The sequence below is a fragment of the Zerene cesonia genome, chromosome 18 (genome assembly GCF_012273895.1).
Source record: "Zerene cesonia ecotype Mississippi chromosome 18, Zerene_cesonia_1.1, whole genome shotgun sequence".
Classification (NCBI taxonomy): Eukaryota; Metazoa; Arthropoda; class Insecta; order Lepidoptera; family Pieridae; genus Zerene; species Zerene cesonia.
In genome coordinates this window covers 2419022-2435491 of record NC_052119.1, presented here as the reverse complement: position 1 = coordinate 2435491, position 16470 = coordinate 2419022, and the positions used below count along the sequence as shown (strand labels likewise).

General features: G+C 32.4%; 1 protein-coding gene across 1 annotated transcript; it reads right to left on the bottom strand.

Moving 5' to 3' along the window:
- Positions 1-1140: 1140 nt before the first annotated feature.
- On the bottom strand, positions 1141-14352 carry LOC119834117. The gene is made up of 5 exons (XM_038358406.1): positions 14162-14352; positions 5525-5628; positions 5301-5417; positions 3772-4001; positions 1141-3625 (listed from the first exon to the last, which is right to left on the bottom strand). Exons 2-5 carry the CDS (start codon positions 5624-5626, stop codon positions 3232-3234), a joined length of 843 nt encoding a protein of 280 aa, XP_038214334.1. The 5' UTR covers positions 5627-5628; positions 14162-14352; the 3' UTR covers positions 1141-3231.
- Positions 14353-16470: the final 2118 nt, after the last annotated feature.

Here is a 16470-nt window from a genome sequence, read left to right as displayed (position 1 = left end):
AAAAGGGCACTAAAAATTTATGTCCCGTTATATTGAAAAAAAGATGAGATTTAAGAATAGATAGAACATTGCAATAAAATAAAAAAGAATTTTTATATTAGGTACATAGTTACTACTTATAGATAGTATATCAATAAGAGTAGGTAAAAAAAAATTTGCACATATTTGCTACCTTATTCAATCATGAAAATCGGTTCAATCGTTAAAAAACTTATGAGAAAACAAACATTAAAAAATGTCATTCCTTTTTTTAATTCATTTTGACATTATTAAAAAATCATATACGGTTTTTAGTACTATATTTAAAAGCTTTATACATATTTTAAAAATTAACGCTTTCGACGGAATTACACCCGTGTGAGGTCAGTCTTAGTCTGTGTAGAGTGAAGAGGTGATGAATTAGTTGATTTATTTATTTTCATTTCTATTTTTTATTTTTTATTTTTTCAATCAATAGGATCAACCTATTGTGATAGGTTCTTTCGAAAGGAGCTAGAGATATCGCTGGTTATATTTTGAATATTTAAATTAAAAATAAATATGTATATATTAAAAATGATCACTTGGTAGGAAGCTGTGATATTAAATAAAAAAAAGGTGTGTGTGCGATTCACACACGATAGAAGTGAAACTTCAGTAATTCGACATTAGGATGAGATGAATATATATAAAATATAAAATAGTATGTATATTTCTGTTGAGACAGATGAATCATCAAAACTCATTCTTTGCCGGCTTCATTTTAAACATTTTTGTATTTGTGTATCTTGCCTGTCGTTTTTTCCGTTGCATCAGGTTTGAAAACATAACGATTCTAAAGAAGTTTCACTTCAAAAATTATGGATTAAAAGAAAATCTGCTCACTGATTCAAACCATTTGTTCTTGAAAATTGTCTTGGCAAAGTCAACAACAGTCAAGTGAAGGAAAACATCGTAAGGAAAGCGGCATGTCCGAGAATTAAAAGTTCGCCCACATGTGACATCTGATAACCCGCTTCATAGGAGGCCGTGTACCAGCCGTGGGAATCTATATGGGCTGATGATGATGATGATGATGATCCGATCGATGCATACCTAATACTTGTTTCATTTGTCATGGTAGTGGATATGCTAAAGGATGAGAAATAAAAGACATGCAACATTTGTAGTTAATCTCTTTATTTTCGTAATCACCTTTGCAAGGTAGGTAATGAATTAATTATACAGATCGGTCACTACATACTGAAGTAGCGCATAGGTTTGTAACATGCCATAATTACAATATTCCGCAGACATCAACTGTTTTAAGGACGGAAATATGTCCTTTGCATTTTATATTATAGGAGCTAGAGAAAATATTCAGAAAAAGGTACCTACAATTAACAATAAGTATTTGAAGAAATTTGACCTACTTACGTAATTTGCAGAAAGTAGGAAATTGGAATTAAGCCTTCAGCATGATTGCAAATTGATGACTGTTTATGAAAAAACAAAAGGCGGAATTGATTTTATTTCAGTATTAATTTTTTTATATTAAATACCATGAAATTGTATTTCCCGTGTAGATGTTAAGCACGTAATATGCACCTGAAACGGTTCTAGTCTACAATTTAGGTATCAAATATGTTTGGTTTTAAAATTAGGTTATTTGTCGTGATAACATAAGCTTGTGGCATATTTATCGAGCAAGTTTGTACCACGAGAGGGTATATCAATAAAATTGTAACGTCGTTCATAATTATTTCAGAAGGTAAGCATTGACACAATTTTAAAGTGGAAGCTCTGGGAATTGAGCAAAATTTAAAATTAGCATTGCCAGTTAAAACATTTAATGAGCAATGCTGTGCCAGTGTTATAGTGAGGGGAGCTGGAATATACAATTACTTTTTTATCTTACACAACAATTTCCTTCATGAATCCATTCCCATTTAAATCATGATAAATATTAAAACATTCGTCTCTAGTAAGACCTAAATAAGTAACGAATATTAATCAAATGATTATATTTATACAAAGCATAATTTATAAGCAAATAAACGCGGTTATTACAAACAATAACTCAAGTTACAACTCATACCAGATCAAAAAAGATTATTCTATGGCAATTTTTGAATATCATATAGAAAATTTACGAAGCCTACAATTTAAATACTTGTAAAAAAGTTGGTTTCCCATATTAAAATCCCTACCTACCTAGTTTTTTTGTATCAAACCTCATTGATAATTTATTAAGTTTAACAAAGTTACTTGTTCTGTAGAAATGCTGTATTATAGCTACAAAACATAATAAAAAGAATACAATTGACAAAATTGAATTTTGTCGCACTGATTACTAAATAATACAATAAATACCCTACACTTAAATCTTTATAAATGCAATATAGCGTCAAAAATAAATACAATAGGTACATAAAATTATAAATATTACTTCCCATTTATAATTCTATCAAAATCTATCAAGTCCTACAGTCAAAATAGACGTTATATATTTCCAAATCCAGGTTTACATTTTGTTATACAAAACTGTCGAGCCTTCAAATGTGACCGTTATAGTTTACATTATTTAATTGAAAATAACAATGTGATGGTGCATTTAATGTATTTGAACAATTGTGCATCTCGAGTGTACACGGTCGCTATCTTTCTCATGGTCTAATATCACACTCATTAATTGATTCCTACTCCATTCATTATTCATACTCTACACGATCGAAACTGGTCCGTATTTTCAACATCATGAGATAGAATAGTACCGCTCGATCAACGAGTGTTTATAAGCATTCATCTATATGAATTTAATTCTAACCGTGTCAAGAATAAAAAACTTCCGATCGAAACCTTTCACAACTATCAAAAAATTTAATGGCAGTAATTTAGAAAAACGCAGTATACCGATTTCAAGTCAATCTATCTAAGTCAAGCAGAAAACTATTTAAACCGAGGTTAGGTTTTTAAATTCTTGACATGTTAGTACCGTTGATTGGCTCATGCTAAAACGCAATGAACGGCTGCTGCCCCCGTATCCATGAATAAAACATAATACCACTATTTACGTGATAATTCGTTGTTTTATAAAAAAAGAAATAACCATTGAACTCATGATTTACTTTAATTTCAATTTTGAGATCGACAGCAACAGCCGCTCCAATCTTAAAGCTACTACTAAATTTTCTAACGATCAAAGATCGCAAGCTATTTGATTTATTCAAAAGTCTTAAAAAAATAAAATCTGCTAGTGTTCAACTTCAACGTCTAGCGCGGACGCAGGACAGCGCGCACCGTTCGGAAACGTTTCTCGAATCCAAGTTTCGAATAGAGAGAACGGGACGCGTCATTTTCCGGACGAATGACAACAAACGGTTTGTAGCCACGTGCGGCAACTTCCTTGGTGAGGCGCCTCGCCAAGTATATGCCATAGCCTTTTCTGCGAAATTCGGGTCGGGTTTGCATCGAGAACATTGCGCCGTAGTATGATTGTACCATCCACGCGGCCAGTTGGCCCTCTACGAATATCCCGTAGGCAGGCAATTCGGCTACGAGTTTCTCGAAAACCTCTCGACATTCGATATCGCTCGCTGGATACAAGTCATGGACAGCTTGCATGTGCTCAGGCTGCAAGCGAACTAGCTCCACGTCCGGTGGCAGTCTATAGATAAGAACGCATCGTTAAATATTAAGAAAACAAAGCTTACAATGTGACTCTTTGTGTAGAGTAGGTATATATTTTGAAACATGGGACTTAGAAAAAACTTATGCTAGTAAATATTAAAAACGCTAAAAAATACAGCTTACTGGTCATTGCTTTCCGTGGGAGGATTATCACACACATAGACGTCGCCAGTGATTTTATCGTGGGCTTCATAATGCTTCTCGAAGCGATCCACGATGGATTCGTGAGTGAAGTTCAGGTACAGGGGTTTTGTGAGGTCGAGGAGTATATCCTCGGACGTCACCAGGTCGACTAGTTCCGCGCGGCTCGATGGACAGAATATGGTTACACTTTCATAAGGATGACTATTTGGCTGCAAATTGAAGAAAAATTAAATAATCAGAGATAATATTTGATTAAAAAATTGTATGTTTATGTGTGAACCGCGTATTATAATTAAAAGTAAAAACCTTTAGAATATTTCATAAAAAATAATATAATATTTTTAATGTGGGCTTGGAGTTTTGATATGAACTTCAATATCGCTGAGCAGAGAGATAATCTTTTGTGTTTTTCAAATTATTCATTTAGTCTATTTGTCTAAAAGCTTCCAAATGGAGGATAAGATCTCTATACATTTGGTGACCTACTTCTCATACTGCAATATGAAACACGTCATCCAAGCCATTATGAAGCAAAATTAAAAATGTAACATTTTCCCAGATCTCTTGGGGAGAGCACTCAGCACGACGCGACGACGCGACGACGCGACGTGACGGAAACGACACGGAAAAATATGCTTACTCAGTATAAAACCTATTTCATTTTCTGAGAATATGTTAGTAATTTTGCTGGATTTAACAATTTAAATGCAAACATAGTATTTCGTAGAAGCCTGAAATGTAGAAGTGTTTGAAAAAGTTTAAGAATAGTGGTGTATGAGATTTCAAATGGAAGTACCCATAGCAGAGCTTTTGTGAGGATGTACAACTGTAAAATTGAAATATCGTTTTACACATCGTTAGATTACAATTTCGGAAAGGTACTCGCAAGATAAATTATAAGTAATCCATCGAAAAATTGCCTTCCGTACCATACTGCTTATAATTTAACGCATTATGAAGTTACTAGCTGCGCCCCGCGGTTTCACCCGCGTAAGTCCGTATCCTTAAAAAATATCGGGATAAAAAGTAGCCTTTATGTTATTCCAGTTGTCCAGCAGTCTACATAAACTACTAAATTTCATTGCATTCGGTTCAATAGTTTTTGCGTGAAAGAGCAACTAACACACACACATCCTTACAAACTTTCGCATTTATAATATTAATAGGATAAAGCATTATAAAGTAAGCAGAGGATTAACGACTCGACGCTACGAATAAATAAAAATAATTTTTTAGCAGTACTTTTCAGTATACATTCTTTTTTATTCGGATTTAATTCATAATGAATTTATTTCAAAAAATTCAAACCAACTATGGTTCTTGTCTCCAAAAAATGCTATGACAAAATTGCAAATTTGCTTAATTGTCTAATGTCCCGTGTTGGCAAGAGTTCAAAGATTCCATTATTGCGCTACATCCTTATTCATAAAAACAAGCTTAGTGGAGACACGTGTGGAAATAAGTGATACTTATAATTTTTTGTTCAAAGATAGTCAAAATATTCTTACCGTACTAGTACAGCCAGGAAAGTGTAAGCAAATTGGGTCCTCCGGCCAATTCTTCGCTACATAAAAATGGAAGTCCCACACCTTATTGTTCAGATATGTTTGAATCGTCTGATGAAACTAAAAGTATATTATAAATTAAAACGGGAAATGCAATTTGATCAAATTTAATAGGACAAATGGAAAAAGAGCAATATGTTTTAATTATTGACATAAACATGTTGTACCTTGAGAGATTCAGGCATATACTGCACTAAAAAATCGGCCACCGCTGGGAGCTCGTCTTTTGTTACCAATCGGAAGTTTTTCCCCTCAGGCACGATTTCCATCTCTGAAACAAACACGCGACATAATTAATTTGGTCACGAAATCATTTAAGCTTCATTAAAGAAATTAGGGAAAACATTTCGAAATATTTTTTATGGTCAACAAATGTGGCAATTAGGTAAGTTAGAACAATAAGAGTTTTATACAAAATTTGTTCTTTGTAATAGCGGAATTAAGGAAGATAAATTTGATATATTTTTTTACGCAATCTAAATAAAAAGGTTTCACTAAAACGTTATTTTTTAATAAAAAGCTTTTAGTTCTATCAAGAATGTAGACAATTCGTTGAACATAAAAAATACACATATGAAATATTTACTATTTAAAATATTAAATAATTTTAAATGCTTTTATTGAAGCAAGTCTAACTTCAAGGATGGACTTTGATAGAATACGATTAAAAGGCACCGCTACATTGAATGTGCCTATGTCACAAATAAATTATTGAATGAAAATAATCGATATAGGAAAAGTTGCAATAGGTTAGCTATTAAAGCAGATCTATTTTAAAAATGTAACCTATAAGAAATACGTTCGACCGGACGCGGCCAATTTTAATGAAAATTTTTCAGTTAAATTACAACAAACCACTGTTTCAACTTCTTTTGTATACATTGTTTTATATGTTAGGCAGAATGAATATCATCACTATTAGGTACATACATAAAATAATTTGTAACTTTTGAACTCTAAAATATTTTTAACACACTGGTGTTGCATGTTAACAAGCAAGTGCTCTAGTTTCTTGTAACAATGGTGTGATTGATTCATCATTGATGTATGTAAATATAATTTTATTTTCACATCTACATATTTGAGAACATTTCTTTTTCGGTCATGCTAAAGCAACGCAAAACAAATGAGCAATTCTATTTGGTGATGCAATTTTATACTTTGACGTAGCTCACATTGATGAAAAGATAAGGATACTCTATTGATAAAAAGCAAGTTTATCAACGAAGCTCTATAACGAACGCATTCTGTAGTCCGTCCACATTATGCTTTCCGGTAACGACCGGTATCCAAGGATCGCCGACACCCCAGTTCACAAATTGCATTAATTGCCACTGCATCGTGGGTCAAGGTCCGAATGTTTTGCGGCATGCGAGTGAACGATCGATTGAAACGCTCCTGCATTTATGTTGTGGCAACAACGTAGACAATGCTGAGAATGACGTTTTATTGAGCTTCAAATGTGATATTGCCTTGTGTCAATCCTTTGTAAACGTATTTTAATCCGTAATAAAGTTTTAAACCCATTTTTTTTTTCGAACGGAATTTCTCGAACAATACTTAAACAATATAGCTTTTGTGCAAGAAAAATGCGTATAACTGTACGCATTAATAATTATATTTTATAAGTACTACGAAAAGTTCTTGTATTACCCTGAAAATATTCAGGCATAATAGAAACTTGAACTTTTATATGTTTTCCGTAACATTCTTATCCTTGACTTGCAATTGTAAAGTTTCAGTTATTTAACCTGGCTGTTAGGTATGTTCCTTATTTGTAATTTGTTATTATAATAATCGTATCTATATGTATATAACGTAGAATCAAAAAGTTTCACTACAAGTTTCCTACGAACCACCGAGTCTCAATTAGCCAGCCATTACGGCCTAAGCCCTAAAACTTTCAGTAATTTTTCTACCCGTTTCTATTTATTATTATTTTTTTGATTTATATAAAAATCCAATGGAAAACTCTGATGTTACTGAGAATAAGTAATGCCTTTTAAAGATGCGCATTTAAATAAGTGCTACTTATGTGCTATATAGAAATAAGTATATGGTATATGCGGATCAATAACAAGACAGTACGATTATATTACTAATACCCTGTAAGCTTATTATGTATATTCTCAAAAGTAACCACTTAGGGATATTGGAGTTTACTTACGACTGTAGTTATTTTATGTTACAAATCTACACATAATCCTAATTTTAAAATTGGATTGGTGCAAAATAATACTATTTGTTTCAAATTAAAAGGTTAATTATAGAACAAAATGAGTATTAAAACGAAAAAAAATAATTGCTATAAAAATATGAAAAAATAAGTTAAAAGTGTCACAAACTACGTAAGATAAAAAGAAACATCATTGTGTAGAACAAAAGACTCGTAGATCCCTGCATTGGCGTGAAGCCAAACTCGAGACTTCGTTATTTACTCTTTCTTTTAATTTTCTCACTCCTAGTTTTGAATTGTTAGCATTTTTCAAGGGCTACTTAACTACAAGGTTAAAGATGATAGTGTCGCGCTAAATATGTTTCAAAGATCCTAAACCATTAACAGAAAATACATAAACCAGACTACTTTGAAGTACCCGAATCATAAAGATTTTAATTTTAATAATCATATACTTACAGTATATGATTATTAAAATTAAAATCTTTATGATTCGGGTTGTTTAAGAACACATTCAGATATATATTTATATATCTCAATATAAATTCATAAAATTGTTAATAGGTAAGTTTAAGGTGATTGTTATTTCGGAGCTTTTTAACGGAAATTAATTTCAGTTACATTTTCCACGCAAATCTCATATAAAAAAATCTTTGGGTGGTGATATGACAGTAACTTGGAAATTTCATTCAATTATAGTGATAAAAATTAAATTCTGTACACTAAACGAAATCTACAACTTTGTGAAAAGAATGCATTATCTCCAATAAAGTTTAATATAAAGAGATTATAAAGATATTATATACATATATAATATCTTGACCTCTTTATATTAGCAAAATTTTTACCTTTCCCTTGAATTAATTTAAAATTTAGACTTCATAAAATTTCAAAGCGTCCAATAGAATTGTATAAAATGTATAAAAGCTACGTAGCTAAGTGTTACGTAGCATTTATAAATTGATAACACAATACATAGTTTAGTATTTTGTGATCTGTGAAAGTAATATATAAGGTGTTACGCTATTTCGTATGAATTTGTAATCGCATTAAAATGTTTATTCAAATTCAATCCTATAAAGATTTAGTACTTCTTAAATATAAATAATTACTCTACATTTTAAATATCAGTATGTCTAATAATATTTTGCGTCCCTTATTAAAAAATACATATAAAATAATGGTGAATATTTTGATGGTTACTTATTTTACAGAATTCAGAAATACATGAAACATTTACGTAGTTCCTCATTAAAATACATCAAAACTATTCAAAAGACATTCAAGACCGTTCGCGTCGGCCGCTCATTACGCAGTGTTTTCTCATTAAATATCCACCAGAGCGTGTATAAATTGTGTAAAACAAACCCTTGGTGAAAGTTGCGCGCCCTACAGTCTGGAAAATCACTGCAGTGGCTGAATCGATCACGTTTACAACGTATCTGCAGTGATGAATATTTATTTGTGTAGTAACGGTGTTGTGAGAAATCTATGTATTTACATTTACGGTCAGATGGGTTTTCATTAGTTGAGAAATGGAAGGGAGCGTTTAGCGCCGCCGTTGTACAGGGTTTTTAATTAGCGGTTTTTAATAATATGATATTCATTCGCGTCGCAGATTTAAAAAAAACATTTTCCTATTTTCTATGTCTCTTTATTTTGCATTGTATATTTAACAAACATGAAAATGATAATGATAATGTACTGATTGATGATACTGATATTTGATGCTTTGTTCAATAGTTCTTATAAGTCGAAGATTTGATTCACAATAAGATGATAACGAGACAGAGTTATACATTATATAAACGATTGTACAATGTGTAACTCGAAAAATATGTGAAATTGGTTCAGTAGTTCCTGAGATTAACGCGTTGAAACAATCTCTTGAGCTTTATATTATTAGATCTATGTTTATCTGGGTATAAAGATTATAGACATCCTGATTGCATTAAGGTAGCCGTAGACAGTAACATTGTTGGCACCTCCTCCAAAGATTGGCACTTTCCTAATTTATTTATACCTGTATTATTTGTCTTTTCGTTTTTTTTCATAGGAATACAATTTTTTGGTAGGTACAATATACAAATTCTCATTCTTATGTGTCAAACGGTTACCTAATCGTAAATAAAAATTGTTGATTTTATATGACTTTAAAGAAAGCTTGGACATATATCATGGATATTGCGTGTCATTTATCAGGTCGTAGCATATTAAATGCAATTTAATGACATGAATGACATGAGAAATATACGTGGACTTATTTTTGGTAGTCAGTTTGGTGTCGATTACTCAAAAATTTATTTGCCCAATTTTGTGCAATGATTCACCACTTTTGAAAATTATGCCAACATTAACATTTTTCTTTTGGATATATTTGGGAGTTGTCCGGACAAGCAATGATTTTTTTAAACTGAATTTTATTCTACATTAAATTAGAGCTTATTCTGACTTTTTTTTTAATTATAATTGGCACTGCCAGTCACAGTAGATTTAGGTAGTGTCAACTATTATATAATTGTGTGTCGGAACCCGTGTCATTCTGTTATTATTCGAATAAAACCATAAGGAATGATTATTTTGTTTGTTTGTCATTACACTGTAGTGTCTAAAGAATTGAACCGATTTTAACGAACGAGCTGTCTACATATTGTGATGCCAATTCCAACAAAACAGTTAAAAAAGGAACGATGGTACGCAACACAATAGTTTTGAATAGAATAAAGATTTTAAAAGTAATACAGATAACTTCTGCATTCATTTATATAACAAATGTATCGAAAGAAATAAATATTTAGAAAAAAAATAAAAGTGCGGGTGAAGTAGGCCTCTTTCATATGAAGGGCTAATGAAAATATGAGAAGATTAGTTAAAAACAAAACGAAATTCCTTGTATAATCACCTGTCTGGACTGTCAGTAATTGTATCATTTACAGTGCTATTTAATATACTTAAGTTTATTTAGTGTCTAATGGTTTTATGTTTGTATAAAACAAAATGCGTCATGGTATTAATTTTGAGAGGACTGAAGGGATAAGATATAAGGGAGGGATTCTAAATATTTTACTACTATTCGTGTGTTCTTAATATTAATGTCTGTTATGTTTTTGGAGCTGAAAAAGATATAGCTATACATATACACATAATTTATGTAACGATATGCAATAAAAAACTAAAGTTTATTATCCATTAATGCGGAACAAATAGAATGTAATTGAAATTAGCTTAAACTTGTTTTAGAAACTATATTAGATAATATCTATTCAGCAGTTTAAAAGAGTTTTTCATAACTAATTATATATTTAAAACTACGCAAATGATGAAGAACGGAGGGATGTCGCGAGTTTTTTTAATAGACAGTTATTGAAGGGGAAGGTTTGTATCATGCATATAATGCATGGAACTGATATTCATAATATTATCATGAGACTATGATAATCGTGAATTAAAAATTTAAAGACTCGCAATAAAAAACTATCTATGATTATCACACCAATGTAATGATTACTCTTCCGAAACAAACTTTTATTGAACTAACAAATGTCTATCACGTAAGTTTTCAAAGTGAAAGAATCAGCAATGCAGTAGTAAAATTTGGTGCATTTGAAATGAGCATTTAGTCGCTTGCAAAAGTTGAGTTGAACTGTATTTCGCATATAAATTATAAAATAAACATGTTTCATTTAGTATTTGAATAGAATACGTAGAAAATAGCGGCGGACTTAGTGCTTGAATTCTAAAGAAAATGCTTTGAAAATAAAGCTTTTAAGAGCACGTGTACTTTAGAGCTTTTAGGGTTATTTTTTAAACTACATGTGCCGCGCGATTTCAATCGCGGATGAAACCCGCAGGCAAAAACTGGTATTTCTTTAGCTTATTTATGCTAGTCTAGTACAAATATCAATGCGGAATATCATCAAAATTCGTTTAGTGGTTTCCGCGTAAAAGAGTAACAACATCCTGGATATCCATTCATACAAAATTTCTCGTTTTTTTATACAGTTAAGAGATACAGTTTTTTTTATTTCTTATTGAATAAAATACTAACTCCTTATACAGCACAACTATTTATGCAGCAAAACATTTTTAGTTTATCCATGCGATATTTCGTATTTTATTTATTTGTTTTCTTGTGTATAAGTGTATGTTTGAATGTCACACATTCTCTATAAATAAATTTGAACCAAACGTTCATCTCAATGGCAGAATCCGCCATCGTGCGTGATTGAACGTGAACTTGGGATTTTTCTCAAAAATAGATTGGTTGATTTAATGTTATCACCATTTGATTCAAACAAAACAGATATATGTACTTTTGAGAGGTAACTTTCTTCTGAATATTTTAAAAAGAGTTATGTTATGTAGTGAATAGTGCTTGAAAAGCGGTTATTTTAAAAATGATGCTTGTGCTTTATTTAACTATAATTTTAACCTAGAAATTATCGCGTGCTCAAAGCGTAGCGTGAAACGAAACGCGGTAGAGTTGAAATTTAACATGCTCACAAGAGACGTTAACCTAAGGCTCATTTGAAAATATGCTATGCTAGTCTTTGCCCGCGGCTTCGCACGCGCTAAATTGGGAATAGTTTAATTGATGTTATTATACATATACCCCTTCCTCTTGAATCACTCTATCTAATATAAAAAGCCGTTACAGTGGAGTATGGTAACTAACATTGTGTCAAGGGAAATTTATATTTTATTGGATGGTTGCCATTGCAAAAAAATATGGAAGGTTGTAAGCACACTCTATATATTATATCCTTCTTATATGAATGAATTTAATATTAGGCATGATTCAAATATATGAAATATAAAAGAAGAATAGCTAATAGTTTTATTTAAGCCTGATAGATTTAAAAAATTGTTACTTAAAGATTGGATATTCCAGGAATGTGTTTCAAAAGCCCATCGGAATTGAACGTATTTCGTTTGCCCCTCTTTTTCACCGAAACACGAGGCATTATAGATCGAGTTTGAAAAAACGTGACCGCAGTTTGTTGTTCAATCTTGACCTTCCCAAAGCGAATTAAAGATTTTTAGTTTCCACTTGTGATCGTGTTTCATATTTTGGGATTTCTAATCGATCTCGATGGGACCGCTAATAGAGACCTTTAACGGGCCTTTATTTGCTTAACAGTTTTTACCCATTTGAAATAACAATCTAAAGAGTAACGTGGAAGAGAAATATTTGCTAATTTGTTTATTAATACATATATTTTTTGTTATTTACTTACAAAACCACTATTTAGCTAATGGCGATCCTACTCAGGATAATAAGATATAATCATGAAATTATTCCACTATCTCTAATCCTTGATAAGGCTACAAAGTGGGTCAAAATCGAGTCCAAAAGAGGCAGTTACCTAAAATTAAGAACAGATGAAGCTAATAAAAGCGTATTAAAAACCAAAGACAGTTGGATATGCCATAAAATAGTTAAAATAAACGCAACATAATAATCAAGAAGTTCAGTGTAAAATTGCGTAATACATAGACAAAAGTATAACCTGTATAATATAAAAGTATAACAATTAAGCTACTTGTTACCAACTTACTAATAATAGACTTACCCTGGATACAGAGTTCGCTAATAAAAACAATATTATAATCCACACGAACATACGCTTTTCACGTAATTATCTTTGATTACATACACACGGCGGACTGACCGACAGACAGACGGACAGCGAAGTAATAGGGTCCCATTTTTCTCTTTGGGTTCAAAACATAACAATCAAATGAATACGTTTATATATTTAAAAAAATTATTTTCTACAAACAAAATTTGCTCTTATTTGAATGATCTGACACTAGAATAATAAAGCTTGCACTAATATTTACAACAAAAGCTCACTATGACATTGGGTCACGTTTAAGTTGAGATCAATAGCAATCTTGAATAGATGCCGATTCAACACCTCAATAGCCTACTTTTAGTCTGAACAATACTGAATAAAAACTCGTAGCCAATAAGAACATACCTGCCTACCGACACGGTAATTTGTATAAGAAACACATTATCATGAAATCATTTATGAAATTTAATACTGTACGTGTACTCTTAGTTGTTTAGCGTTATGAAAACTTTCCGTGTATTTTTTTCCGTTTATATGGCGATTTCATACAGTCTCGTTTGCCGCATCATTTAAGTAAAATAAGAAACGTCGTTATAAGACTCGATAAAAAATCAGTAACGTCGTTATAAGAAGAAATGACAAAGTAAATTTATATTCGCAATGTATGTCGTGTGATTAGTAGGCAGTTAGTGCGCATAATCAAAAGAGATTTTGCGTACCTGTTATATGCTCCCTTAGAATAAAAAAAACGTGGGAGGTAAGCTCGCACTAAATACTTAACAGCTTAACTTCTTATAGTGATAAATAAAATGGATCATTATTTATTAATATGGCTATTCAACATTACGTATAGTTGAATCACGCATGAAGGTGTAGCGCAAATTTTACGGCATAGCCAGTGGGGATCTATGCGACAAAGAATGTTTGATTTAAACCCTGCCATAATGCGGCTGCCCTGTAAAGCTGCAATATGCTAGAGGGGATGAAAGAAATCTGGTATTGCGATTGTATTATTGAGCGGACATGTCAGGTAAAATAAAATGGTGTACCTTTGATCCGCCGTACTCCGTTTGCGAACGCCGGCGCTGGCTGTGCCCTCGCAGATGGTGTGGTGCTGTGAGTGTGACGAAGCGCCTTGGAGGGCTCCTGGCCGCAAAGGGCCGGCGTTGCTTGGTGTAGCGGACCTTGGGTGCGCGTGTGCCTCAAGATCAGTTTGCCGGCGGAGTGGCGAGTGACAGCCGGGGACTGTGGGTTGCGCGCGCTACATCAGTGCGCATGCGTCCTTGATGATACCGCAAGCAATTTAACTAATCTACGCATTGTATTTACGCAGCTTTTACCCTTTGTAATTCGAGTTTTATACTTTCTCAATATTTATTTATATAAGTATTTAATTCAAACGAATCATTAGACACGTACAATGTATATCTTAATGTCAATAAATAATTATGTGTCGTAATAGAGATTACATTTTATAATTGTGTCGTTATAGGCCGATTGAGATGATATGTAGGAAATCAGCTGTTTGGGATTAGGTTAGATTATGCTGTATCGATCGTACTACATACTTGACTAAGTGCTGTACATTTCATTGTTTTGGCTGCAGTCCAGAGCCCGCATAGTGCAAGTTTGTCCCTCGGCGTATATATTGCACTTATGCACCAAGTAGAACCCCTCATCGTTAGTTTGGAAGCAGCTATGAATTCATCTTAGAGTTTCTGCCCAAGCCTTAATTATAAAATTATAATTTTTTATGTGGGAGTCGAGCACGCTTCGGCACGAATTGGGCTAGCTCGCGCTGGGGAAGTGCCACGAACCCACAGAAAACCGGCGTAAAATAATAGCATGCTATTGTGAATCGTATGGTGAGTGGCGGGACCGGAGGCCCGCTTCTTTTTCCACGCCCTTCCCAGTCCATTCCTTCTTCCCTGTCAATAATCTTTTCCTTGTTTCTTACTTTCTTATCTTAATCTTTTCCTTAATAGGGGACAGCACATGCGCAAAGCCACTACCACTGCGAAAGTTCATGGGCGGTGGTGATTACTTACTATCAGGTGAACCACCAGCTCAGTTGCCTCAGAAAAAAAAATAAGCAAAAGCTTAAAAAATATAATTTTTTACTCGAGTTTTGGTTTATTTTACGAGTTCTTTGATATTTTTAATAAACTTTGTTTATCACATTTAATGGATTGGTATTTTTCATTTTTCGTTTGTTCTGTAGGTTATTCAACCATTGTCGATAACCTAGTATAGGAAATGTATGTCTGAGCTTAGTCTTGGTGGTGATTATGTATTACCTACCAGGTAGTCCCTAAGATTGATTTGGAGGTGTTGTTACGAATAACTACATTCCGCTTAAAAAATCGATCTTACTGCTATATAACAACAATATTCAAACTTCCAGCTGTTTGAATATTGTTGTTGTATAATAGTTTTAATATATTTTTTCAATACATTATGCAAAATATAATTTTGGCATTCTTTCAGAACCTTATTCACAAACTATTTACCGAGTATATTAATTGTAACAGCAAGATGTAATTATTGTGTGCAATTCATGTTTCGATTGAAATATATAGTTACAGTCATCTAATAACTGGACAAAGCATTTTTGACTACAAAAAACAGTGTGTAGTGTCTTTAGCTGAAGGCATTATTTAAACCTAATTGGGTTGGTTCGGTTTAATCATTCGCTTGAACCCTTGTTTTAAGTTAGGACTTTGTTTAAAACTACCTTAAATATAACAGACAATGTTTGATCACTGAAAAATAATGTAGTTGTAATTAAGCTGAAATTTGCATTGCATTGCATGTTAATTTTGTATCTTGATACACAATTAACATGCAATCAAGTCTTTGAAAACCATAGTTTTCCCCTGTTTGTGTGAGAAATGCCATATACGAGTAGGTAGTCACTGCCGCGCCATGCTCGCTTCGCTCGCTGGACTTGTGTAGTGGTTCATTTACAACTTAACACATTCGTCACTTCGCTCCACGACAATATATATAAAAGTACTGTATCAAAAAAAAATATGTAGGTACTACGTGTTTTTACTCGTTATTTCTGAATACATATAATAAAAAGGTAACTAGATCATATCTGTACATTAAACATTTTAAGAAAAGAGTAATTCCTATTTCATGTCCTATGCAATATGGATGATTTATAAATCTCAAACCAATGGTCAGTATTATTTTGTCTGATTATCTGATTGCGAATAAACCTGCCTAATTAATTCTTTGGAAATTTTCCCCTGCTCCTAGAAGAGGGAATGGAAATTCATGAGACAATTTGCAAAATTTTTACAGGTTTTATTATACGAAATATACGAAATAATAAAATAATTACAAAATCGAA